This window comes from Lynx rufus, unplaced genomic scaffold (assembly GCF_022079265.1).
Source record: "Lynx rufus isolate CCGP_SWC_20201006 ecotype Redwood Valley unplaced genomic scaffold, mLynRuf1.p SCAF_17, whole genome shotgun sequence".
In the NCBI taxonomy this organism is placed as follows: Eukaryota; Metazoa; Chordata; class Mammalia; order Carnivora; family Felidae; genus Lynx; species Lynx rufus.
In genome coordinates, this window is record NW_025814831.1 from 34,743,201 (window position 1) to 34,769,030 (window position 25,830).

Consider the following 25,830-nt stretch of genomic DNA (forward strand, 5'->3'; position numbering starts at 1 on the left):
GTAATTCAGCAATTCCATACATTACTCGGCACTGTCTCCTTTGGACAGTCTTCTCAGTATTCCCCATTTCCTTACTATCTCCCCAGGGTTGACACCAAATGTCAGTCACTAGATGTCCTCTTTTTCTTTTTTATACTAGATCACAGAAGAAAGTGATATTAATCATCAGCCTACTTCGATCGTTTTCATGACTCCCTTGCCACTGTAGTCCTTTGAGTTTATGAACCCACTTTAATCCAATAATGAACTTCCCATCAACACTTACCAGACTTTCCTGGGGACTCCAGCAGACTCAAGACTGCTGAGAAAAATCTGGCAAAAGCTGGATGTGTGACAAGGCCGGTGATTTAAAGAAATTCAAGCCGTGTGTGTTTCCTTCCAGGAGTATGGACTGTGTGAAGAGTGGGGCTGCCTCTACCCCATTCCAAGAGAGCATTTAATCAGCCTACATCAAAAGCATCTTCTCCACCTTCTAGAAAAAGGAGATCATGAAAAGGCTCTGCAAGTAAGCCTCCATCATTTGCCATTTTTCTTTTGGGATAATACAAAAAGTTTAGTCAATTCAGATGACTTTGTTCATGCTGAATCCCATGCAAAGCATTTGCAGTCTCATTTCTGCCCCTTCATGTCCTTAAGGAGTCCTTTGTGTCCTCAAGATGATTGTAGTCATCTTCAGCAGAAGGTGCGTAGCCTTGCCTTTTATACCAAATGGTCAGCTGAGTCCAGGATTCTGCTAAACTCTGGTCAAAGCCATCATTTGTGAAGCTACAGAGATGGCAGAAAAAAAGAGTACAGAGAAGGGATTAATCCAAAATGAATAAACCTAAATGTTCATTCTCAAAACAGGGCTGGACTGAGTTCTTTATGGTCCTCACCTTTCTCCTCTACGCTTCTCCTACAACAGCTCCTACGAAGAATTCCTGACCCCACCATGTGCCTTGAGGTCACAGAGCAATCCCTTGACCAGCACCCTAGCTTAGCCGCTTCTCACTTCCTGGCCAACTACCTCACCACCCACTTCTACGGAGAACTGTCTGCTGTCCGACACCGTGAAATCCAGGCGCTATACATAGGATCCAAGGTCAGGAAGAAAATGGGGTGGTGGGAAGCCATCCCTGGGGGAGAGACTGCCGGCCTAGTTCCCACTTCAGAACTTATGCTTTCAATGGCTCTTCTCCCAGGCACCTGCCATTCTTGGTCTGTGCTGTATAAAACCTTTACTGTAACAGCACACCATATCCTAGTTGAGTCCCTTAGGAGTAGTCATTCTCATCTTGCCTTGCCTCCAAAGTGAATTCTGGGTGGTCCTCCTGACTTTTCTTCATGGTTTCCCTGGTGTCTGCTGTATCAGTGCTTCCCAATGCTGACTATATGGTAGAATCACTTGGACTTAGAAAAAAAAAAAAAAAAAAACAATCATTGACCTTTACCCCAGATCAATTAAAACTGAATCTCTTGGGACAGGGCTTAGCTATCTTCCAAAGGGATTCTCATGTGAGGATTTCAAACCACTGCTTGATAACCTAGTCTGGGCTAAAGAAAAAAGAGTTAGCTGTCTAGGTAATGAGGCCTTTATGTTTGATGTGTAACCTTAGAGACACTAACAGAAGAAATTATAAACTAGAAAAAGTAATCTAGTGAAGGAGGGTCTGGGGAGAAATGGACCCATCTGACACTGTTCTAATGATTCCAATTGGCAGTCATATCTACCATGCCGTGAGTATGGACCTCACCCCACAAGTACAAGTGCCGTGAATATGACCACTGCTCACTTGCTAAGAGTTCAACTACATAAAATGTTCCTAAGGAAAATGCACTCTTTTTTTTTTTTTAATGCACTGTACCTAAATGGGTGAATGAATCCTTGAAAATTGGCAATGAGCAGACCCAGTGAACATATTTCATATCTAGTGATAACAACATCTAGGAGTTTAGAGACATAATTTACCTATAGGACCCTAGAAGTGCTTAACTTAGCCTCCTGTTGCTCATTCTACTAATGCCTCATTCTACTATTATATTGCTCATTCTACTAATGCCTCGAATAGACAGAATGTTGGCTTTAAGGATCAGGCAGAGCTCAACTATGCCTAGAGGTGCCACCTGTGGGCCAAATCCAGTTCTCAGCCGGCTTTTGTAAATCAGGTTTTTATGGAACACAGTCCATACATTCCTTTATGTATGGATTATGGCTGTTGTCACACTATATTGGCAGAGTTGAGTAGTTGCCACAGAGACTTTATGACCCATAAAGCCTAAAATACATACTATCTGACCCCTTACAGAGAAAGTTAGCCAACCCCTCATCTAGGTAAAGGTACTTAAAGTACTTCTTGATTGCCACCTGAAAGATTTAAATAGAGGAGTTCAGCCTTGCTTCCTAAAAGACTGCTAGCCAATTCTAATAGTTGGCCATGTGCCTTTGGTCCCTGATCCCCTGTCCGCCCCCCCACCCCCTGCCCGCAATAAGAACCTTGACTTTCAGGGGCGCCTGGGTGGCGCAGTCGGTTAAGCGTCCGACTTCAGCCAGGTCACGATCTCGCGGTCTGTGAGTTCGAGCCCCGCGTCAGGCTCTGGGCGGATGGCTCGGAGCCTGGAGCCTGTTTCCGATTCTGTGTCTCCCTCTCTCTCTGCCCCTCCCCTGTTCATGCTCTGTCTCTCTCTGTCCCAAAAATAAATAAACGTTGGAAAAAAAAAAAAAAAAAAAGAACCTTGACTTTCTTCTGAAATGCTAGTGTACTGTTTTCTTTATTGTGTGAATCTATCCTACAAACAGGTTCTACTGACCTTACCTGAGCCACACCGGGCCAACTACTCCCATTTGTCTTCTAACCCCCTCCTCATGCTGGAACAGCTACTCATGAACATGAAAGTGGACTGGGCCACTGTGGCTGTGCAGACTCTGCAGCAGCTGCTAACTGGGCAGGAGATTGGCTTTACCATGGATGAGGTTGACTCACTGCTTTCCAGATATGCAGGAAAAGCCTTGGATTTCCCCTACTCTCTGAGGGAGAAACGATCAGGTAACTGCCAACATACTAATGGGGGCTCCACCTGGAGGAAGACACACCATACTACATCCTTAGTTTTAATTTCTCTTCTTCTGTTGAGTTGATCAAGAGTGAAAGGAATACATGTCAGGAGAGAGAGCTCTTTGTTATATAGGAGAGCTCTTGGCCCTGGAGGAAGTAGCAGGCTAACCAAAATTAAGGGATGATAGATTAGAACTGTGCAGACAATAAAGGTTTGGGAAACAAAACATGCTGGGAATGGTCTCTGTCTGGCCTCAGTGCAGTGGACTCTAAAGTACCATCATTCTGTATTGATGGTATGCTTTATTCCCAAGGTCACCTCAGATACCACTACTATGCGAGCTGAGCCTCTTCTAGAATGAGTAAAATGGAATGTCAGCTGATGTTCCCAGACAGCTTTTTTTTTCTTACTCACTACCCTCCAGGGCTATCATTTAATTGTCTTCTATTTCCCTCTGGGCATTTTTTTGTAAAAAAAAAATGTATATATATGTATACATGATACATATGTATGTGTATTATATATATATTAAAAATATATATATATATATATATAAAATAAAATTCTAGCAGCTGCTTCCTTATCTCCTTTGCTTTTTGAGGAGTTTAAGAAGCATGAAAGTACCTCTGGCATACTTTTTATACCTAGTAGAATCATGTGATAACATTCAGCAAACAACAAGGCTTTAAATTAAATGCCTAGCATGGTGAGGAAAGATGCTTATGGTAGAATATATCTTGTCAGCATTTTCCCTCTCTACAGATTCTGTGATTCATCTCCAGGAAGTTGGGCAGGCTTCAGACCTTGAGACCCTGTCTAGATCTCCATCAGCAGAGTTCTCTTCTGCTGCTGCTCCTGGTAAGAACAGGTTCTGAGGGTTACCCATTGGTTAGTTCAATCTTGCCTTATTTCCAATTCTTTTGCTTCTTTTTTCATTTCCAGTTACAACATTCTTTTTTTTTTTTTTTTTAAGTTCATTTATTTATTGGGCGGGGGTGTGGAAAGGCAGAGAGAGAGGAAGAGAGAGAATCCCAAGCTGGCCCTACACTATGAGCACAGAGCCCAATGTGGGGCTCGATCTCACAAACCACGGGATCATGACCTGAGCCAAAATCAAGAGCCTGACGCTCAACCAACTGAGCCACCCAGGTGCCCCCTTCAGTTACAGCATTCTTATTCATTGTTTTCCTTTGTCCATTCCAGCTATATCCCAGAAAATTTAACAGTTGATTTTTTTTACTTACAGTAGTATTTCTAGAAGATCTCTGCAAACCCTGAATTAGCAAATACTAGACCATTGCTCCTAGGGAAAGTGTATGTATGTGTGTGTGTGTCACTTAGATTATAATCTTAAATTGAAAACCATTCATCCTAGTAGATTTTATTTTCTTTGTTTTACCAAAGAGAAAAAGAGGTCTAGAAGTGTTAGAGTGACTCACCTGAGGCATGCCCACTAATGAGTGCCTAATGAGTGTTTGGGATTCAGACCCTGTCCCACTAGCCCAAGAGCCAGAGATTCTGGCACTACACCACACTGTCCCCTACCATCTCCGTCCTCTGGTCACCTCTGTATGAGAGCTGAAATAAGAAAGCAGAATGTCACCTTGTTCAACCTCAGATGGAAACCGGCATGTCAGGTGACTCACATCATTCGCCACTCTGCCCGTGTCTACAAAGGCACTGCAAATACTGATTTTGAGGTTACAGATAAATTTTTGTGACTGGCAAAATGCACAAATACAGACGTCACTAATGGGGATGATAGACTGTATTTAGTCCTATGCTGCAGTTTGTCATTTATGTCTCCTACACAGGATGCAGTCTCCTTGAAGGCCTCAGCCATGTCTGATGACCCCTTTTCACCATGCCTCCTTTCCCACAGTTTCTGGCCCCTTGCTCAAAGGCCTGCCCTCCTCAGAAGAAGTTCAGCAAGTGTTTGTTTTGCCAACGATTAAGGGAGTGGGATTCCAGGGAGAGATTTTTGGGCACTGCCGAGAGTCACTGTATTTTTCAGTTCTCTTTTTCCGTGACCTGCCAACATTGCTCTGCTAGGGACAAGAAGTTTCCTTGAATACCATAGAGCACAGACTGTGGCATTTCATGGCCATACTTTAAAAATTAGCCATGCTGTACAGTAACCAGCAGACCTGAGGGAAAGGCGCAGACTTACGGTTTTATGAACAGCCTCATGCATCTGCGTATGGCAGCCTGAGCAGCTTTGGTTTACCCTTTTTTTTTTTAGTTTTTTATTGCGGACATTTTCCAAAACTCTAAAGTAGAATAATGTAATGAAGTCTCACATACCTATGGCCCAACTACAATAATTATCATCTCATGATGGCCACTCTTGTTCCATTATACCCTTGACCCTCTACTGGATTATTTTGAAGCAGATCCTAGATATCATATGATTATGTTTATGAATATATCAGTATATGTCTCTAAAAGGTAAGGATATTTATAAAGCAAAACCATAAGATCATTATCATGCCTAAAAACAAATTAATGATTTCTTGTTATTATCATTTCCCCAGTTGTCTCAGTGTTTTTTTTAGAATTGATTTTCCTAGAATTAAGATCTAAATAATGTCCATATATGGTATTTAGCTAAAATACCTCTTAAATCTCTTTTCGTCAATTGGTTTCCCTGCCTCTTTTTTATTTGTGGAGGAAACTAGGTCATTTGTCCTGTAGAGCTTCTCACATGTTAGGTTTTGCTGATTGCCACCCTGCAGTCTGGGTCTCCGTCCCCTGTATTTCCAGTACACTCGTAGGTAGATATAGAAGCTTGATTTCATTTAGGCTTAATATTTTCTGATAAGTGTATTTGATAGGTATTTGTATGCCTGCCATCAGGAGACACTCAATGCCTGGTATCTCTCTATGACACAGTTAGCCACTGATGACCATTGGCTGGATATATAACTTCAGTAGGGGTTTGAAACATGGAGAAATTATAATTTTCTAATTCCTCCTTCCTTTATTAGCTGGACTATTGATCACCTTTTACTCTGACTTTCGTTCTGACTCCCAGGTGTCTCCACTGTACGTTCCCCCAGTCCAAGGGAGAGGAGCTTCCCAGAGAATCAGCTCCCCCCAGAGTTTGTCCCCCCAGCAACACCCCCTGGCAGGCATCAGTGGGTGCCCGACGAGAGTGCAAGCGTCTGCATGGTCTGCTGCAGGGAGCGCTTCACCATGGTAAGCAGCATTGGTCTCCAGCTTTACCAGCAGGGGAACTGAAAGGAAACCACCAGTTCGTGAGCCTGGAGTTTATAGTCCAGGCTGTCCCTAAGAGGATATTGGTATTTTTAATTTTTTTAATGTTTTTATTATTTTAATTTTTGAGGGGGGGAAAGAGAGAGAGACAGAGTGCAAGCAGGGGAGGGGCAGAGAGAGAGGGAAACAGAGAATCTGAAGCAGGCTCCAGGCTCAAGCTGTCAGCACAGAGCCCGACCCAGGACTCCAACCCCTGAACGATGAGATTATGACCTGAGCCAAAGTCGGACATGTAACTGACTGAGCCACCCAGGCGCCCCTTGATATTGGTATTTTTAGAAGAACTACCAAATCTAAGACTTTGGGTTTATCTTTGACCCAACCAGAAATATTTTCTATATTCAGACAGGTGGTAGACACCTTCAAGGAGCCTTAAATTTTAAAATCTTTTTTTCTCCATTCTAATGAAAGAATAAACAGAGGCAGAGTGGTATAGCAGGAGGAGTCACCAAACACCAAGCAATCTTCTTTCTAGCTCCCCTTTCACAGTAAGACAGGTGGCTAGTAGTGGTTTTATGTGCTAGCTCTGGAGACACAGGACATAGGTTCTAATCCCAGCTCTGCCTCTTACTAGCAGTGTGACTTTTTCAGTCTCAGATGCTCACTTGTAAGCTAGGGCTGATATATTTGTTGGCCCATGGAACTGTAAGGACTGGGTATGATAACAAATGGTACCACACTTACCACAGTACTGACTGGCTTATTAGCTCAGGGCTGATGAGAACGATGATAATGTGATCTCTCTGTGACTCTTTTCCCCTCATCTGTGAAAGAAGTATATCTATCAGCCTCTTACAGTGGAATAAGACAGTACTAGTAAAAGCATTTTGAGAAAAAAAAAAAAAGATACTTTCTCCTCATCATCAGTGTCGTGAAGAAATGTGATATGTGTTGATTGAGAAAGTCCCTTCTTCCCCACTGCGTTTTGCTGTGTCTTCACACATTGCCTCCACAGACAGAACTTGTCAGGAACTATTGCAAAACTAACTGTTCTATTACTTGGTCACCTTTGCCCACCATCTGAGAGATAACGTTTAAATGTCAGCTTCTTAAAGGCAAGGACTAAGTGTTCTTTCTCAGTAGAAGCCTGAGCACCTGGTATTCTAGGTGTGTCACAGGTGGCTAATACCAAAAGTAAATGGGTTGACAGATGTACTCACCGTATCTGCAATCTCACCTTCTCCTCTTGCCTCTTCTCTTCCCAATGACACTCCTCAGTTCAACAGGCGTCATCATTGTCGCCGCTGTGGCCGGCTAGTGTGCAGTGCCTGCTCCACTAAGAAAATGCAGGTGGAAGGCTGCAGAGAGAGCCCTACTCGCGTGTGTGACCAGTGCTATAGTTACTACAACAAAGAGTGAGTGTCCTGCAGTGGGGCCGTTACATCCATTGACCTCTGCACCACCACCACCCCCCATCCCTCCTCCCCCCCCCCCCCCCCCCCGTCCTTACACTCCTTAAAGTCTCATTGTGGAGAGCATCTCAAATCTGGAACAGTTACAGCAAGTTTTAATTTAGCATTCATGCTGAAATGTCATTAACTCTACAGTGAAATGTTTGACTTTGGTCAGAGAAACTTCTAAGAGAGGAAGTAGGGGTGAGAGGAAGCAGAACTCAAGACTCTTACATGATGTTCTTCCTGATATCAGGACACATGGTTCCTGTCTGAGGCCAGTAGCCTCACCGATTTTTCAACCACTCTTGCTTCCGCTGGTTTCAGCTGGACTCAAAGGCACATATTCACACCTGTTGAATGTTTGGGCATCACTTCCATCATTTCTAATCCAGCTAGTCAACCTGGCTTGTTACCCACAACTAGGACAGCCCCCACACCTCCCTACACACAGTTTACCTAATGACAGAAACTGCTTATACCTCTGACAAGACAGATTGAGACTGTTTGCTGGCTTACTGTTGCTCAGTTTTTTTCACTTCTTCTAGCAGCAAAGGAGGGTGAAACTAAGACTCCTAGGCCATCTGGGAATATGAGCCAAAGAAACTCCTCAAAAGCAAGTTACTCATGTTTTGCTTACGCACTTAAATTGATTTTATATTCTCAACAGAATTATTGCGTTTAAGATGAACACTTTTTGTCATCATTTACCACGATGATTACTGGTCTCCTAGGAAGGAAGACATACCATGCTTATATTGCCAGTTCTGTGATCCTGACATACCACTTGCCTCCCTCGGAGTAGAGGACAAGACAAATATCCATATACCATATTGCTGAGATTAGAAATGAGCAGTAAATTGATGGAGATTCTCTCACTCAACAATTACTCAGCAATAATCACTGTGTCCTCAAGGGGGCCCCATGTTAGTGGGGAGACCTTAACAAACCGACCACAAGGTCATTGGATGAGTGTAGTGGTAGAGACACACAGCTTAGCCTGATGGTGAGAAGATTTCTTAAAGGTATAGCACCTGATCTGAGCCTCTGAGTATGAGAAATTAGTAGGTAAAGAAGCCAAAATGGCATGCCCAGAAGTGGGAGTGACAACCGCAAAGGTAGCAACAGGAGAATATGTGGATTGTTTGAGGAAGTATAAATAGGCTCGAGCAGTGGCTGCTCGTACAGGTGATAGACTTGACCTCTGACTTGTGGCATCAGGACTTAGTGCTTGGTGATGCTAACTGAAATTGACCAGAGCCAGTGGCAGAGTGGAGAGGACTTTTATGGGTTGAGCACAAGTCGTGGGTGGCAGGAGTTGGTCTCAAGAGATAACCAGGCTAGGTCATAAGGACTGAAACTGCAAATGTGGAATACTTTTACCCTGAAGAGCTATGGAAGAATTTTAAGCACAAGCATAACATGACCAGATTTGCATTTTTGAAAGCTTGCTGTAGCTGCAAAATAGAGAGTAGGTTGACAGAGTCAAGGACACCAACTGGGAAGCCATTGGAAAGGTTCTGGCAATAAATGCTGAGGGCCCTTTCTGAGGCAGGGATGGAGGGAGAGATGGGGACATTTAAAGAGGTATTTAAGAGATGGAAGGGACAGAAAATGATGAGTGAGTGGCTGTGACAGGTGAGGGACAGAAAGGAGTTTGGTTGGTTCCCTGATATATTTTACTTGGATAATGGTGTAAATGTCAATGCTCTATACCAAGTTCAAAACCGAAGAGGAGAAGGAATTCAGGCATTTCATTTTTCTGTTCCCAGTATGCCAGAGGAGAATCCAGAACAACCAGAAGGTAAGGTTGAATCATATTCCTGTGACTCCTTGTTTATATGTTCAAGTTGGCTCTTTCTTCTTTCTTTAGTGTTTCAACTGCAACTGATACCCTTAATGGCAACTCAATACAACTTGTTGGCCAAGGAATAAAGAAAATTATTGGCATTTCTATCAAGCTGTTTCCCTTAAAATTTACCATCATATAAACCTACCATATTTGGCCATTAGCTTCTAGCACTCAGAAGGCCAGCACCCAAAGAATTTGATCCCTAACTTTGAATAGGTTATTTCTTTTTTCTTCTCCTGGATTTCCCCTTCACCACCATCCTACCTCTGAATGCTACCTCCTTCCCCCAACGCAATCACTATTAATAGTTTGGTTTATATCCTTCCACAGAAGTTAGTTTTTAGGGTAGCCAATGACTCAGCCCTCCATTTGAGAAGGATACACATTTCAGAGTTTCTTGTGTGAAGCAATGGGTTGTATGACAAACACTGTAACATTCATCCGGGATCTTCCCTGGGGAAGAAAGTTTGAGATACCTAGTAAGATCTTCTAAAGAAGATAAAGGGGACCAAGGAGAGACAGAGACCCTCAGATAGGCAGGGATCTGCATGCCAGTTTTCTGGCTGGGGCTGCCCTGCACTGCTGGTCAGTTACTGACACACAGATGGTACTTCTCTTCTCAGCACCACCCAGCTCCAAGAGTGAAAGCCCTCCATACTCAGCTGTGGTGAGAGTCCCCAAAGCAGCTGAGGTGGAATGGATTTTGGATCTGAATGAGGAGGAAAATGAGCTGATGCGGAGTGAATTCTACTATGAGCAGGTAATGGCAATAAATGTGATGGTCATTTGAGTTTTTTTCTAACATATAATTATGGCAAGAAATGCCAGAGATAGGTGAACACGACCTGGCCATCACTTACAGCATAATAATATGGGAGCTAAGACAAGTAAACCAACTGAGGCAGAAAATGGAGAGCATCTTGGAAACGAGAGATCAGTAAAGGCTTCATGGAACAAGTAGCATTTAAGATGATCCTTAGAAGAGTACTAGGAGTGTGATGAGCAGAAATTTGGGCGTTTTAAGGAGAGTGAGGATAGGGGAAGGGCAAAGAGTGCAAAACTAGAACATCTGAGCAAAGGCACAGTGTCAAAAATTGCAGGGCATGGTTAGGGGACTGGAAATGGTTAAATTGGAAAGAACATAGGGCAGTAATAGAGAGGTAGTAAAAGGCAGGATTGAAAAGAGCTATTTATGGATAAGGCCTTGAGTTCTGCAGTAGGGAATATGTACCTAGTAGGCACCAGGGACCGTGCAAGGTTTTGGAGTGTGCTTTTGGAATATTAATTCAGCAACAATGGGTCTATGCTTGAAACAGAGACTTCTCCAGCAAGGCGACTTCCATAGTCCTTGCCAGTAATAAGGAAGATCTGCACTAGTGAGAAAATGGAGGGAATGTGTGGACATCCCCAAGAAGTAGGTAACACATGAACACAGTATTCCCGGTATGGGAACGAAACCTAGCAGCCAGAGCTTTAGCAGTGCCACTTAGAACACCTGCAATTTGTTGAGTTTCATTCCTACTTTGCTGTGGAAGTTGGCTCCTTCCTCCAGTGTAGTTCAAGCCTGGCAAAATAGGAAGAATAATTCCTGCCATCCAGCTACCTTTGAAGAATGCTTTGGTCCCAAAGCTCACTATGTGTTTCTCTCTTCTCCCACCCTGGCCAGTCCCCCAGTGCCTCCTTGTGCATTGCCATCTTGAATCTGCACCGGGACAGCACCGCGTGTGGCCACCAGCTAATTGAGCACTGCTGCAAGCTGTCCCAGGGCCTCACCAACCCAGAGGTGGATGCAGGGCTACTCACAGACATCATGAAGCAGCTTCTTTTCAGCGCCAAGATGATGTTCGTCAAGGCTGGCCGGAGCCAGGACCTCGCTCTCTGTGACAGGTAAATGGGAATGAGTCTCTGTTCTTTTACGTGGGTATCATTTCTATCTGGTGGCTTTTTCTGGCCCCACTCTGAGTTCTCACCTCACCTTCCTCTCTCGTAAGACCCACTAAAATGTTTTGCTTCTCAGTTTGATATTGGTGAAATGCTGCTACCAGATCACAGGTGATCTTCCCTACCCTTCTTTTTCCCTGGGTGGATCCTCAAAGCAGAGTGTTCTGTAGCACTACCCCATCAGAAAGAAAGTAAACGCTTTGGTTAATCTGTAATTAAAATCAATTTGGGGAAGCACCTTTAGTTTCTGTGGGACTGTCTGGCTTTAAAAGAAAATGTGCCCTCCCTAAATGTCCAATGCTTAGCCTTGGCCAGAACTCTACCCTAGTCTTGACCAAATCCAGACTATTGCCTCAGAAGTTCTAGGTAACAGATCTATAAAGCACACTGGGGGCTAGTCTATCCCTGTGTTACAGGTAGGAATCTGCATCATAAAGTAGAAATATCTATAGAAAAGGTAAGACTAGGCCCCAGATCCCCATACAACCTGCTCTGCCTCCATTCATTAACTTGACAGTGAAAACTCCCAGTTCCCAGCTTATCTGAGATGTGTGACTCATGTTGTGTGTTCCCAACACTCAGTCCTAGCCAGATATGGGAGCAGAGAGCATAATTTTCTTTGAAGTGTAAGTGCCTCAGGCCCTTACTCAGTTTTCAGCTGCAAATTCCCAAGATGGAGAGCCAGTGCAGTGAATCTCATCTCTACTACTTCCTAGCTCTGTAACCTTGGAGAAGTCTGTTAACTGCTCTGAGTCTCAGTTTCCTTTTCTATAATATGGGGGGTGTTAATAATACTTACAGGGCAGTTATGAAGATAGAATGAGAGTGAAGGGCTAAGAATAGAGCCTTTTTACTCCAAAAATGCTATTATTATTTTCATTATTATATTTTATTTATTTATCATATTTTATTATTTTCATTAACAAAACCAGGGGACATGTGGGTGGCTCAGTTGGTTAAGCATCCAACTCTTGATTTTGGCTCAGGTCATGATTTCACGGTTCATGACTTCAAGCCCCACTGTCGAACTCTATGCTGACAGTACAGAGCTTGTGTGGGATTCTCTCTCTCCCTCTCTCTCTGCCTCTCCCTTGCTCATGTACATCCGCACAGGCAGTCATGTGCATGCACACATTGTCGTGTGCTCTCTCTCTCAAAATCAATAAAGAAACTTTAAAAAAAATTTATAAAGGAGGGCCTGGGTGGCTCAGTTTGTTAAGCATCTGACTTCGGCTCAGGTCATGATCACAGTTTGTGAGTTCAAGCCCTGCTACAGGCTCTGTGCTGACAGCTCAGAGCCTAGATCCTGCTTCAGATTCTGTGTGTGTGTGTGTGTGTGTGTCTCTCTCTCTCACTCACACTCTGTCTCTCTGTCTCTCAAGAGTAAATAAAACATTAAAAAAATTTTTTTTTCAAATAACAGAAGATTGAGAAAGACGGGAGGAGGTGTAACAGAAAGTGGAAGGAAGTATAAAGGAAGTATAAAGGAGTTAATTTCACTGTTTCATACTAAGAGACAATAGAGTCTATATCATTTTTCAAGTTAATAAATGAAGAAATAAGTATATGTTAAGTTTTTTAAATAACCATGAAAAGAACCAAAAATCTACCCATTTACCAAAAATAGAGAAGTGAAAAGAACAAAAACCACTCCATATAGCAGAAAGTAGAAGTTAAGGCAAAAATAAAAATATATCTAAATATACGTCAAATGTCAGTAATGGAAATGAAATAAAATCTTATTAAAAGAAAAAAGTATTCAGATTGGGGGGAAAAAACAAATTTAACATCAAGTCCTATACGTCTTTCAAAATCTAATATAAGTGGAGGAAATATTCACTTTAGGCTATAGACAGCAGAAATTAAGAAGGTGCTAAAAAAAAGAGGGGGGCACTGGGAGGAGCACCAGGGTGGCTCAGTCAGTTAAATGTCCAACTGAGATCAAGCCTTGAGTCAGGCTTTACACTGACAGCTCAGAGCCTGCTTGGGATTCTCTCTCTCACCCTCTCTGTACCCCTCCCCCACTTGTGCTTGCTTTCTCTCGCTCTCTTTAAAAATACATAAACCTAAAAAAAAAAAAAAAAAAAAAAAAAAAAGCAGGGCACCTGGGTGACTCAGTCAGGTGAGCATCCAATTCTTGATTTCAGCTTAGGTCATGATCCTAGGGTCGCACTGAGCATGGAGCCTGCTTAAGATTCTCTGTCTCTCTCTCTCTCTCTCTCTCTCTCTCTCTCTCTCTCTCACCCTCTCACCTCCTCTGCCCCTCCCTTGCTGAAGTGCATGCACACAAGCACTCACTCGCTCTCTTTCTCTCTCTAAAATAAAAAAATTAAATTTAAAAAAGGAAGTGTTTCCTTCAGTAAGATTCTCAACCCCAGATGCTGTGCGCTTCTCTTTACAATGTACAACAATTGCTTTACATTATACGTTTGTAATTTATAGATTCAGACATGCCCATTCTAGATGATTTCTTCCTTCCTGCAGTTTTCATCTCTCATGTGTATTTAGAACTCCTGGTTTGCACAGTATTTTTCCACTGTTTTTAACTCATACCTCCTTCTGAGAGACATTTAAATAAATAAATAAATGTTTAAATACAAAACTCACATTACCTGTTACTACACGTTTGTTTTTTTAATTTTTTTTACACATTTTTTTAAATTTTGTTTTTAAGTTTATTCATTTTTGAGAGATAGAGACAGAGCATGAGGAGGGGAGGGGCAGAAAGAGAGGGAAACACAGAATCAGAAGCAGGCTGTAGGATCCACGCTGTCAGCACAGAGTCCGACACGGGGCTCGAACTCATGAACTATGAAATTATGACCTGAGCCGAAGTCGGAGGCTTAACCAACTGAGCCATCCAGGCGCCCCTTACCTGTTATGACAAATGTACAATACATTATGATACCAATTTTGTTTTTACACCATGTACTCTCCCTTACCCCAATCCCACTAAGTTGAGAATGAATAATGTCCTGAATCCCTTTCCAGGGAAATTGATGGACAAGTAAGGATCCATGGAACTTTTTTCTAGACTTCTAAACAATTACATATAATTGTATGTAACATATGTTACATAATATATATATATATACATATATATATAGTGTAATATATATTGCATAATATATACAATTATATTCAAGAACTTTGAGTGTAGAACTGTTTCAGGAGCACTGTACAAAATGACCCAGTTCTCTGGGCTCTCTGTCACCATAAGGTTTTTACAATCACCAGGTATCAGGAGTAAGATCAAAGATGGCAGTGCTAATGGGCTGTAGCACGGGGTCATCCTAAGCATGGGAAGAAGATGTCAAGTCCAAGAGATTAGAATCCAAATGAAGGACCAGGTTGCCCTTTCCCAGCAGCATCTCCAAGGAAAGTAGTGACGTGGCTTCTGTACTGGGCAGAAATACAGGCCAGGCCATTGATAGTCTCTGTGCTTTCTCCCTAGCACACAGTTCTAAAGAACCAAAAAGCAAGTGGGCAATTTATGAATCTCCTAGTTGTAAACATCCCTACTCTGAGTATTAATATCTGGTATTTAATGATTACCTTCAAAATTCTAGACTCAATGCTAAGCCCTTTTACTTGGGCTATTTCATTCTATTCTTAAAATTATCTTATATCCATTTTACAAATGAGTAAACTGAGATAGAGAAGAGTTAACTGACTTGCCCAAGGTCATAGAGCTGCTAAGTGATAGAGTTGAGATTCAGAGAGTCTGACTCCAGAGCCTTCTCTCATAGTATGTATGTACCTCTCAATTCTCATTACCACATTTCGCACTGGAATTGAAATAGAAAACATTAAAGCAGCAACTATTCTTAGTAAGACTCGGTAGAGCCTCATTGCCTTGCCTCTTTCCTCCCTGTAGCTACATCAGCAAGGTAGATGTGCTGAATATCTTAGTTGCTGCTTCATATCGCCACGTGCCATCTCTGGATCAGATCTTGCAGCCGGCTGCGGTAACCAGGCTAAGGAACCAGCTTTTGGAAGCTGAGTACTACCAACTGGGTGTTGAGGTGAGGCCAAGACAAAACTTACCTCTACCCAATTGTAATGACTTGCCTTTGCCTGGCCTTGCAAACAGGTATTGTCATCTCTCAGTTGTCCTTGGCCGTAGGGAAGTATCTAGAGCATGACAAGTTTGCCAGTTGGGAGTAATGGCAGGTGGGATGATGGGGAAGAAAGATGATTGGCAACAATGGGAAAGAATTGGTCTTTGGGACTTTCACTGGATTTAGGTGCCTCTCACTAAAAGGAGCAGTTTTTCCTCCAGATCTCCACAAAGACTGGCCTTGATCCCACTGGAGCGTGGCATGCTTGGGGCATGGCCTGCCTCAAAGCAAGGAACCTCACTGCTGCACGGGAGAAGTTCAGTCGCTGTCTGAAGCCCCCTTTTGACCTCAATCAGCTGAGTCATGGCTCAAGACTGGTACAAGATGTGGTTGAGTACCTGGAGTCCACAGTGAGGCCACTCCTGTCCTTGGTAAGAAGACAGCAGATGGTGGGGCGCCTGGGTGGCGCAGTCGGTTAAGCGTCCGACTTCAGCCAGGTCACGATCTCACGGTCCGTGAGTTCGAGCCCCGCGTCGGGCTCTGGGCTGATGGCTCGGCGCCTGGAGCCTGTTTCGGATTCTGTGTCTCCCTCTCTCTCTGCCCCTCCCCCGTTCATGCTCTGTCTCTCTCTGTCCCAAAAATAAATAAACGTTGAAAAAAAATTTAAAAAAAAAAAAAAAAAAAAAAAGAAGACAGCAGATGGAGAGTCGGTTCAGGGAGGAAAGCTCAGGAGCAGTAATGACCTGGGGAAAGAATCAGTGTCCACTCAGCTTGTAGTGGCAGTCCTGGCTCAGAGCTGCCAGATTTAGATTTTATTCTTTCCATTTTACATAATTAGGTAAGTAACTCTATATGGTTAGATAAGTAATACAAAGTCCATTTTAAAAAAAGCAAACTACAGAAAAGTATTTTTTAAATGATAAAAATTATACATAATCCCCTACCCAGACTTAAGTAATATCTAGATTTTGGTGAATTTTCTGTGTTATGTTTTTGAATGAAATTGGTGTTATAAACACAGTGTTATAGTATGATGGAGAATTGTAAAACTGTATTGTAAGGTTGTTTCCACATTACTAAATACTCTTTGAAAGCAATATTTTCAGAGGCTGCTGAGAATTTACTGAGTTTTATTTTTCTTTTGCACTCTCCTTTCCTGTCAGCAAGATGATGATTATTTTGCTACCTTGAAAGAACTGGAAACTACCCTTCGGACCCAGAGCCTCTCTCTGGAGGTGATTCCTGAAGGGAAAATCATGAACAACACCTACTACCAAGAATGCCTCTTCTACCTGCATAACTATAGCACCAACCTGGCCATCATCAGCTTCTACATGAGGCACAGCTGCCTACGGGAAGCATTACTCCACCTCCTCAACAAGGTGGGACTCACAAACCCAGCTCTCAAAGAGCAGTGCCCACTCTGCCCACCTGGGTTGGCCCACTCAGCTTTAAGGGGAGTGATAACCCACCTGAAACTTAACCCAGTGCTGAGCTATAAGATCATCTCTGGCAGAGTCAGGTAAAAATGGAAAGTTCTATCCATTTAGATTATGATTTGATACACGTGCAACAAGTCTTAACCTGGATCCTGGATTACCCCTGTGATTGGCAATGACAAATTTCGTTCCTTCTCCCAAAACATACAGCAGAATCAAATAGTAGTTGACAGCATGGTCTCTAGAATGAGATAGTTGGTATAAGTGGTGTGACCTTGAGCAAACTTGTCTACCTCTCTGTTTCCACACACCTCCCACCTGCCGTGGGACTATGTCCCACTGCTAACTCAGCTGCTGGTCTAGTCAGAGTTGTTACAAGGGCCAGGAAACACCCATGATCCTATATTTGGGCCCCAAATATCTAATGGGAGGAGAGTGTGCTCTCCTTTTTTCCCTCTGACATCCTCTGTCCTCCTCCCACAAGAGGTGAGGGCACCACCGATGTGCATTATTTCTTTGGAGCCATTGTTAAGCAAAGTCAGAACTCTGTTTCCCCTGACCCTTTGGTATTCACTTTTTTACAAGAATGTTCCAAGAATATTTTTGGAGGAGTTGGCTGATTTGGACCAAATTTCATAGGAAAATATAGGAGTTCAATACTTCAGTTTCAATCTGCCACCCTAATTCAAAATGGCAGCCAGAGAAAGTTTACAAATGGACACATCTTCTAGGGTTGCTCCAGGTGAAGTCTACTGTTCACCGTCATGGTGACCATACCCCTACAGGACAGTGAAAGGGAAATGTTTTCACTACTGCCTTAGCTACTATTTCTTAGCTACTAACCAGGTTTCAGGAATAAAGTAAGAATTATTTTATTTAGGGCTTAATTGCTAAATTTTTCCTTTTCCTCAGTTTCCAAATGAGTTTTGAGATAAAGCTACTTTTCCTAAACACAAATTGAGAGTGGAAATCAACCAGTTCTGTTTCTTCTAACTGTTGACTAGTTCAGAGAGTTAATCTGCTTACTTACTTATCTTGGTATAAGCTGACAACAGCATTACCCTGCTTTACATTTGTCAGAGCTAGGAAAGAGCCTTCTTTTTATCTCCTATAATCATATTTACCCTTGAACCAAAATATCTTAATTCTCAAGCAGATAGGGAACAACAGAAAAACACACTGTGAAAACTACAGCTGACTGGCTAGAGCTGGAAGGTGTTCTGTTGCTGGTCTCGTTCCCTGCCCTTTTCACCCCTTTACCTGCCGCACTGCCCAAGAGTGAGCTTTCTAAATCGGGATACATGCTATTTATGTTATTCATAGTTCATGTTATTCGCCTCTCTGAAAGGCCCTCAGAAGATCCCTGTGGCCATAAGATGAAGTCCAAATTCCTTGGCATGCATACAGGACCCACCCAGATCAGGCCCCCTGATTTCTCCAGTTTGTTTTCACAAGTTCTAAATATGCCCTACATTCCAGGCTTATGAAATTATTTACCTTACACTTTCTTACCTCCGTGAATCTGCATGTGCTGTACCCCCTACCTAGAATACCCTGCGCCTCTTTGTTTTCTTGGAAAACTCCTGTTTATCCTATCAGACCCTCTCTGTTGAGCCTCCACAGAACACAAGCAACATCAGTCCCCACTTCCTACACACCACCACTGTATCTAGAGTACAGCTCTGTTACTGTGTTGATCCCACCGCATTGCAGCTGCTGCTTTACAACTGTGTCATCCCTTCTGGATCATGGAAGCTTAGGTTTTACCTCTCTGTGTCTTCAGATGCCTGGCCTAGTGCCAGTTATGAATGAATGAGTAGATGAATAGATTAAATAGAAGCTCTTAAGGTATTGCTCTTCTGAGAAATTCCCATTCCTATGGAGCTGATCCCCCTGCTTTTTAAAGTCCGTCCTAAAACTTTTAAATTAGGTCTGGGTTTCTCAGTTAGGAACAGCCAGAATCAGAAAAGAAGTCCTCACCCACTGTGGATGTCCTCAAAGCTCAGAACTCTTCCAGTTCTAAACAGCTTGTACCCAGTGCTGCAAGGCCGACATGGTTATACTACTGTGAGTTTATAGCCATTCTTTACTCTCCATTAGTTATTCACAGTTTAAAGTCTAAATGCCCAGATGATTTTTTTTTCTATGACTATAGAATGCGGATTTATGACACAGGGTCTCTGAACCACAGATGAGCTTCAGAAGGGAAGGGATTAGTATATGTGTGCACTTTCCTGAGGAGTTGATCCATAATGTTTATCTTTTATTCTTTCATCCAAGAAATATTTATTAAATAGCCAAGGACTATTCTGGGCATTGTGGGAAAAAGACAGACAAAAATATCTGCCCTCATAAAACTTACATTATAGCAGTGAGACGGACAATAAACAAGGTAAATAAAATCTGTAGTATAGGTGATGAGTAAAAAGAAAAATAAAGCAGGGCAGGGGCAGGGATGGGTGGGGCAGTTTTAGAAAGGATGCCCAGGGAGGATGACACTCAGTAAAGGCCCAAAGGAGGTGGGGAGTGAGCCGTGCAGATTATGGAGAAAGCGTAGTCTAGGCAGAGTGAGTAGCAAATGCAAGGGCCAGGGTGGCTCGAGCAGAGTGAGCTGGGGAAAGCATAGGAGCAGATAAGGTCAGAAAGGCAACAAGGGCCCAGTCATACAGGGACCATATATGGCCTTGTGGACATTGTGAGGGTTTGGGCTTTGTCCTGAGTGAGGAAAACCACTGGAAGATTTTGAGCAGAGGAGTAACATGATGTGACTTATGTTTTAACAAAACCATTCAGGTTGATTGGTTGGCATTAGACAAAAAAGAGGCAGGAGCAGAAAGTGATAGACCAGGGAAGAAGCTATTTCAATAATCCAGGCAAGTGATAATGATGCCTTGGCCAGGGTGGTCAGATAGAGGCAGATTCTGTATGTATTTTGATGGTAGATTCAATAGAATTTGCTAGTGAATTTTATACTCGGGAGGGGAGAGAAGATCTGACTGAATTTTAATCTGAACATCTAGAAGAATAAAACTGCCATCGGAGAAAGGGAAAACTACAGAAAGAAGAGATTTGGAAGAAACAACCAGGAGTGAAGTTCTAGATGTATTAAGTCTACTAGATACCTGAGAAGACATTTTGAGTAGGCAATTGGATATTTTAGACATACACTTCTGGAGTTCAGGAGGAATGAACAGGATGGAAATAGGGATCTAGGCACAATCACCAAATAGTTTTAAAGCCATGAGACTGTATGAAATCACCAAAAGAGTGAGTATAGAAAGAAAAGAGAATAGCTTCCTCCTAAGCCCTGAGGAAATTAAGAGGAATCAGCAAAGGAGATTGAGAAGAAGTAGCCAGAGAAGTAGAAACAAAACCTGGAGAGGGTAATGTCCTAGAAGCCAAATAAAGAAAATCTGGCCAAAAAAAGAAAAGGAGGAGGAAGCCATCAGCTATATCAAAAGCCATCAGCTATCCACCTGATAGATCAGGTGGAAAACAAGGGCACAGAATTTTAGATTTAACAATTTAGAGACCATTGGTGACCTCGGGGGCAGTTTTAGTGAGGTGATGGGTGCAAAAGCTTGATAATGGGTTGAAGAGACAATCACAGGAGAGAAATTGGAGACTGGGAGCGTAGATGACTTTGTCAGGGAGCTTTCTGTTCAGGAAAGGAGAGAAGGGGAGCAGTCATCAGAGTGGGGTTCTCAAAGGAATCTGTGACTCGTAAAATGTTAAGAAGCACCACTGTAGAAGGAAGCTGAAGGTGTGTGAGTGGAAGGAAATCCAGAGTGGATCCCAGAGAGTGCCAGAACCAGGCTCAATACTTGACTTTTTGCCTTGCCCTGCTGCAGGAGAGTCCTCCAGAAGTCTTCATAGAAGGCATTTTCCAGCCAAGTTATAAAAGTGGGAAGCTACACACTTTGGAGAACTTGTTAGAATCCATTGATCCAACCTTAGAGAGCTGGGGAAAGTACTTGATAGCTGCCTGCCAACATTTACAGAAGAAGAACTACTACCACATTCTATATGAGCTACAGCAGTTTATGAAGGTAATAGCCCCTTCCTGCCCTCTACATCTGTTGATGACAACCTGCCAATGGAGAGACTGTGCAAGATGAGGGAACAAGACTGTCATCTGGTCCCTGACTTCACTATTTGACCAACCCTAGAGCAAATCCATGTTGCTCTCTAGCATTGTTGAATAATGTTGGGATTTCCATTCTCATCCCAAAGAGACAAATCGTAACCTTGTCAGTAATGGCATTCTTTAGAGTTCAAGGAATGTGAAGGTTAAAAAAGAGGTCTGTGGCAATTTCGAAATAAGCATGAGGCGTGAATGCAGAATTCATAAGGAATAATAAATAAATAAGTGTTTTTAGAGAAGGTGCATGAAGGGAGAGGTAACAAGGTTCTCCCAATCTGTCCCAGGGTTGCAAACACTAAATCACAGAGAAATTGAACCATTCAAAACCAAAGTGACACCAAAGCCAAGCTGAATGGAAAAGCAAAAGTATCCTTTTTGAAGATCTCTTCTGTGGTGGAATAAAATCCTTCCCAGGAGCCCAGCCAGTCAGTTCACTTTAGAATCCCTTGGGCTTAGGAGTAACTGATACAAAATAGTTGTTCAACCCATGCTGGCGACTAGGCTTTATGGATGGGAATCAAGTCAGAATTTTCCTAACAGCCCCACCTTCCAATATCCCTGATCTCACTTGATCTGAATATTCATTTCCCTCTTATAGGACCAAGTCCGGGCCGCCATGACCTGTATCCGGTTCTTCAGTCACAAAGCAAAGACTTACACAGAACTGGGAGAGAAACTCTCGTGGTTGCTTAAGGCCAAGGACCACCTGAAGATCTACCTCCAAGACACCTCTCGCAGCACCAGAAGGAAGAAAACCACCTTCTTCCAAAAGAAGATGACTGCAGCTGATGTGTCCAGGTAGACCAGGGCTCAGGGAACAATTAGGGTGGGCAGAACGGCTAGAAAGGAGTGTCTGTTGGCAATGAAGCCGCTCTTGTCCATTCCTAAACCCTTGAAAGAGAACCACTCATCTAAAGGGGATCATTCCTGAGTGACAGTGTGCAGTACAAGCACGCAAAGCCTACAGAGGAGCTCATAGAAGAGAGTGAGGGAAGTACTGAGATGAGACTACATGCCAAATGCCTTCCAGTAGGCAGGCGGAAGAGGTCCTCAAGGTGTTGGCCTGGCCCATCTCCATCTTCCTTGCACACTCCTCCCTTCTCCCTTGCTGAGTGACAGACACACTGGCCTCCTGGGGGCTCCTTCGCACACCAAGCCCTTCCCTCCTCTCAGTCTTTATACTTGCTTACCCATTACACTCCCTCTGCTTACAACACAACATCCAAAGTAAATGCTGCACCCTGCCTTCATTGCCTTCATAGGCCCAGTCGCTAGATACTTTGTGTGTTTTTTCATTATGCATCTCTCCTCTCGCCTATGAAGTCTGTGAGGGCAGGGTTCATGTCTCTCTTGAGCTCTGTTGTTATCAGTGGCACATGGTGCTTCCTAAATACTTACTGATGCAGGGACTGGACTTTGTCCAGTTCCACGGAGCAGCAGTTAGTCTGTACAGGGCACCAGACCACCCTATCTTGTCTTATTGTAACTGATCAGGGGGTATTTTGGATTTCTTCTCTCTCCATATCATTTCTTTCACCTTTTCCATTGCCATCTTATCATGATTTCTCAGTCACCCGGCCCTAGTCCCTCCTGAAGCCCCTCGTGAGGCTATACTATGTGTCTCCTGTCACCATAGGCACATGAACACACTTCAGCTGCAGATGGAAGTGACCAGGTTCTTACATCGGCGTGAAAGTGCTGGGACCTCTCAAATCACCACCTTGCCTCTGCCAACCCTCTTTGGAAATAACCACATGAAAATGGATGTTGCCTGCAAGGTACCTACGAATGTTTCAGACCTCTCACAGACTATTCTCTTTCAGAAGCTTATCACAATTGTCATCATCTAGTTGTATTTCAGTTGTTTGTTTGATGGCTGCCTTCCCACTAAGACATGAGCCACAGAAGGCTGGAGATCAAATCCATTTTGATTACTCTTGTATCCCTAGTGCCTGGTGCTTGGTAGAGTCTCAACAAATATTTGTTGAATAAATGAGGCCCCTTATTCTTGATAGAGGGGCTACTCCAGTAATTATTGCTTCTTTATACACATTTCCCTCTCCTTTTCAGGTCATGCTAGGAGGGAAAAATGTGGAAGATGGTTTTGGAATTGCATTCCGTGTTCTGCAGGTATGTCTTGAATCACTCAAGACTTATTCTGAGAGCAGTCAGCACCTGACCACAGTTCCATGAGAGATTGTTCTTCAGAAAACTTTTATCCCAAGATAAAGCAGATTTACATATACGTCATGAATGTAGTCGAGGTGGTTACCACAGAGCAGAGTCACATTCAAGATTCTAGGACACATTGCCAAAAGCCAAGTAACCAAGGACAGATTCATCAAAAGCTATCAGGTCTAGAACAGCTCCTCACAGCTGTTCCCCTGCGCAGCCCCAGCTTGTGCTCTGAAGGGAGCATGGCTGAAGGATGTGGCAGGTGGGGGGAGATGGTCCTGTGCAACAGGAAGAGCCACAGACAGCAAGGACTGCCCCTCCACACTCCCATCTGCCCAGGTGCTGGCTCAAGGAGTACCTTTCCTGTTGTTTGTGGTAAGAAGACACAGGTGCAGCTGCGGCGCTCGAGAGAGTCTGGGGCAGGCACTGAAACCACAGGGGCAGAGTTTCTACAGACCACCCCCACCACACGGTTCCATGCAGACACCCTAAGGACCGTCACTCTCTGGGGTGGGAGGAGCACACTGTGTGTCTCAAGGATCAGTGGCTTCGTGAATGATCGGACCGGTTCCTTTCTTTTCCACATATTTCAGTGTTGGAAAAGTCTCTGCACATGCAGCTACCCCTGGCGGGCAGGCAGGGCTGCAGCTCCTCCCAGACTCTGGTGAGGATTGTCCTAAACCACGACCTGACTTAAAGGGTTTATCTGGTAGTTTCCAGCAAATCAGTCCTTTGGTGAACTGGTCTGTTTCCAAACACTGAGGCATCTCTCGATAGAGCACCAAGTGTCCACGGCAGCAAATACTAACCCCCAACATCCCTTTCCTAAGAGAAAGGTGGCTCATTAGAGAAAGAACGAACTGGGAAATTGGATTAGAATGTTTTCAGAAAGTGGCAGGCAGCAAGTTAAATATACTATTTTAGATATCAAGGTTATGATTTTTATAGTTGTTTCTAAATGTCTGCCTGATTCCAAAGAGGAACTTTTTGCTTGTTTTTGTTTGTTTGTTTGTTACGTGATTTTTTTTTTGTCATGACTACGATCAGTATGGCTTTCTACACCAAGCATAGTGGGAGCTTTTTAAATATTGCCTTCCTTCCCCTTGCTGATGTCCTCTGCTACCCTAAGGCCATCATTCCGTGTTCTGTTCTAGGACTTCCAGCTGGATGCTGCAGCGACCTACTGCAGAGCTGCCCGGCAGCTGGTGGAGAGGGAGAAATACAGTGAAATCCAACAGCTGCTCAAGTGTGTCAGTGAGTCAGGCATGGCGGCCAAAAGTGATGGGGACACCATCCTCCTCAACTGCTTGGAAGCATTCAAGAGAATTCCACCCCAGGTGCGCTCGCTTCTATACCTCTTTGCCCCTCTATCTGTTTCAGTGTCTTCATATCCCTTTCTTTATTTTTCTGTTCCCCGTAATGTACTCATAATGTACTGAAACTCTGTAAGATCCCTTCATGTTTCTGACTCCTCTGTAATGACCTCACCCTAATCAGCCCTTCCCTGGAATAGTGGCCTCACCCTAATCAGCCTTTCCCTGAAAAGAAAATTTTTGATAATCTCTATACCTGGAAGGTGTCCCTCAATATCTATTGTCTAATATTTGCAACACCTGGAAATGTCTGTGGACGACCAATTTGAGCTTCTCCCTGTGATTGTAGAGGAGGTCAGGGTGAGTCTGTAGATGGCCTTTGAAGCATGTTGCCTATGAAATTGCCCCCCTCTGGCTTCTTTGTGGAGTTAACAAAGCCACATCCATTCATGAAGGCCAAGAACAGGCCTTTTGGGAGCTGTTCTTTCTCCTCAAATTCCCCAGCTTAGTGTTATCCCTAGCTTTCTTTTGGTGCCCTAATAGCAGAAGTTGAGTTTAAGGGATGCCTGGCTGCCTCAGCCAGTGGAGCACGCGACTCTTGATCTTGAGGATGTAAGAAGTTCAAGCCTTACATTGGGTGTAGAGATTACTTACAAAATGAAATCTTCAAAAAAAAAAAAGAAGAAGAAGAAGTAGTAGAGTTTAACAAGAGTCAGAATGACCAGGCTAAGACTGGATTGGGCCTCAGCTCCCATGCTAGGGACTCTTCTTCCTCTCACAACTGCTATTTCTGTTCTGCACAGGAGCTGGAGGTCCTGATCCAGGCAATACACAGTGATGACAACAAGGTGAGCAGAATTTTCTCCAAACCTGGTGTTGCTCCTGAATAGCACCTTTTCACCTTTGTCCCTTGCTCCCCACAAAACCTGTACCTCAGCTTCTTTGTTATCCAGAGATGGAGCTGGGGCCCAGATGGAGGTGCAGAAGGGAGAAAACTGAGGGAGAACGCACATTGACTCTGTGAGCCTTTCCTTCCCATTTCTTTATCCCTAAGACAAACATGTCCTAGGCTACTGTTGAATCTCCATTTTATATGCAGAGCTTTTCTGAGAGAGTCCTAGGAAATCCTTCATATCAGTCTTCAGGTTGACTGAATGAGGTTCTCAAAGTGGGCAGACATTTATTTATCCTGGAGGGAAAAGGGT

The 25,830-nt window shown here is 43.4% G+C and overlaps 1 protein-coding gene and 1 long non-coding RNA gene across 4 annotated transcripts in view; one reads left to right on the forward strand and one right to left on the reverse strand.

Moving 5' to 3' along the window:
• Positions 1-25,830, forward strand: part of ZFYVE26 (zinc finger FYVE-type containing 26) — a 68,202-nt gene that overhangs the window by 38,646 nt on the left and 3,726 nt on the right. Inside the window, exons 24-41 of the mRNA XM_047079458.1 lie at positions 383-505; positions 905-1,081; positions 2,777-3,023; positions 3,796-3,891; positions 6,068-6,231; positions 7,528-7,664; positions 9,473-9,504; positions 10,176-10,312; positions 11,219-11,439; positions 15,371-15,518; positions 15,776-15,985; positions 16,718-16,936; positions 20,845-21,042; positions 21,736-21,935; positions 22,774-22,915; positions 23,208-23,267; positions 24,467-24,649; positions 25,429-25,473. Coding sequence (XP_046935414.1) covers positions 383-505; positions 905-1,081; positions 2,777-3,023; positions 3,796-3,891; positions 6,068-6,231; positions 7,528-7,664; positions 9,473-9,504; positions 10,176-10,312; positions 11,219-11,439; positions 15,371-15,518; positions 15,776-15,985; positions 16,718-16,936; positions 20,845-21,042; positions 21,736-21,935; positions 22,774-22,915; positions 23,208-23,267; positions 24,467-24,649; positions 25,429-25,473 — 2,739 coding nt within the window. The remainder of the gene's footprint in view (positions 1-382; positions 506-904; positions 1,082-2,776; positions 3,024-3,795; positions 3,892-6,067; positions 6,232-7,527; positions 7,665-9,472; positions 9,505-10,175; positions 10,313-11,218; positions 11,440-15,370; positions 15,519-15,775; positions 15,986-16,717; positions 16,937-20,844; positions 21,043-21,735; positions 21,936-22,773; positions 22,916-23,207; positions 23,268-24,466; positions 24,650-25,428; positions 25,474-25,830) is intronic.
• On the reverse strand, positions 499-7,905 carry LOC124512093 (uncharacterized). 3 transcript variants are annotated; one of them, XR_006962064.1, is made up of 4 exons: positions 7,760-7,905; positions 7,487-7,652; positions 6,994-7,073; positions 499-765 (listed from the first exon to the last, which is right to left on the reverse strand). It is a non-coding gene; the product is annotated as an uncharacterized LOC124512093 (long non-coding RNA). The 3 variants fall into 3 exon arrangements; XR_006962062.1 differs by having other exon boundaries at positions 7,470-7,652; positions 7,760-7,903; XR_006962063.1 differs by having other exon boundaries at positions 7,470-7,585; positions 7,760-7,900.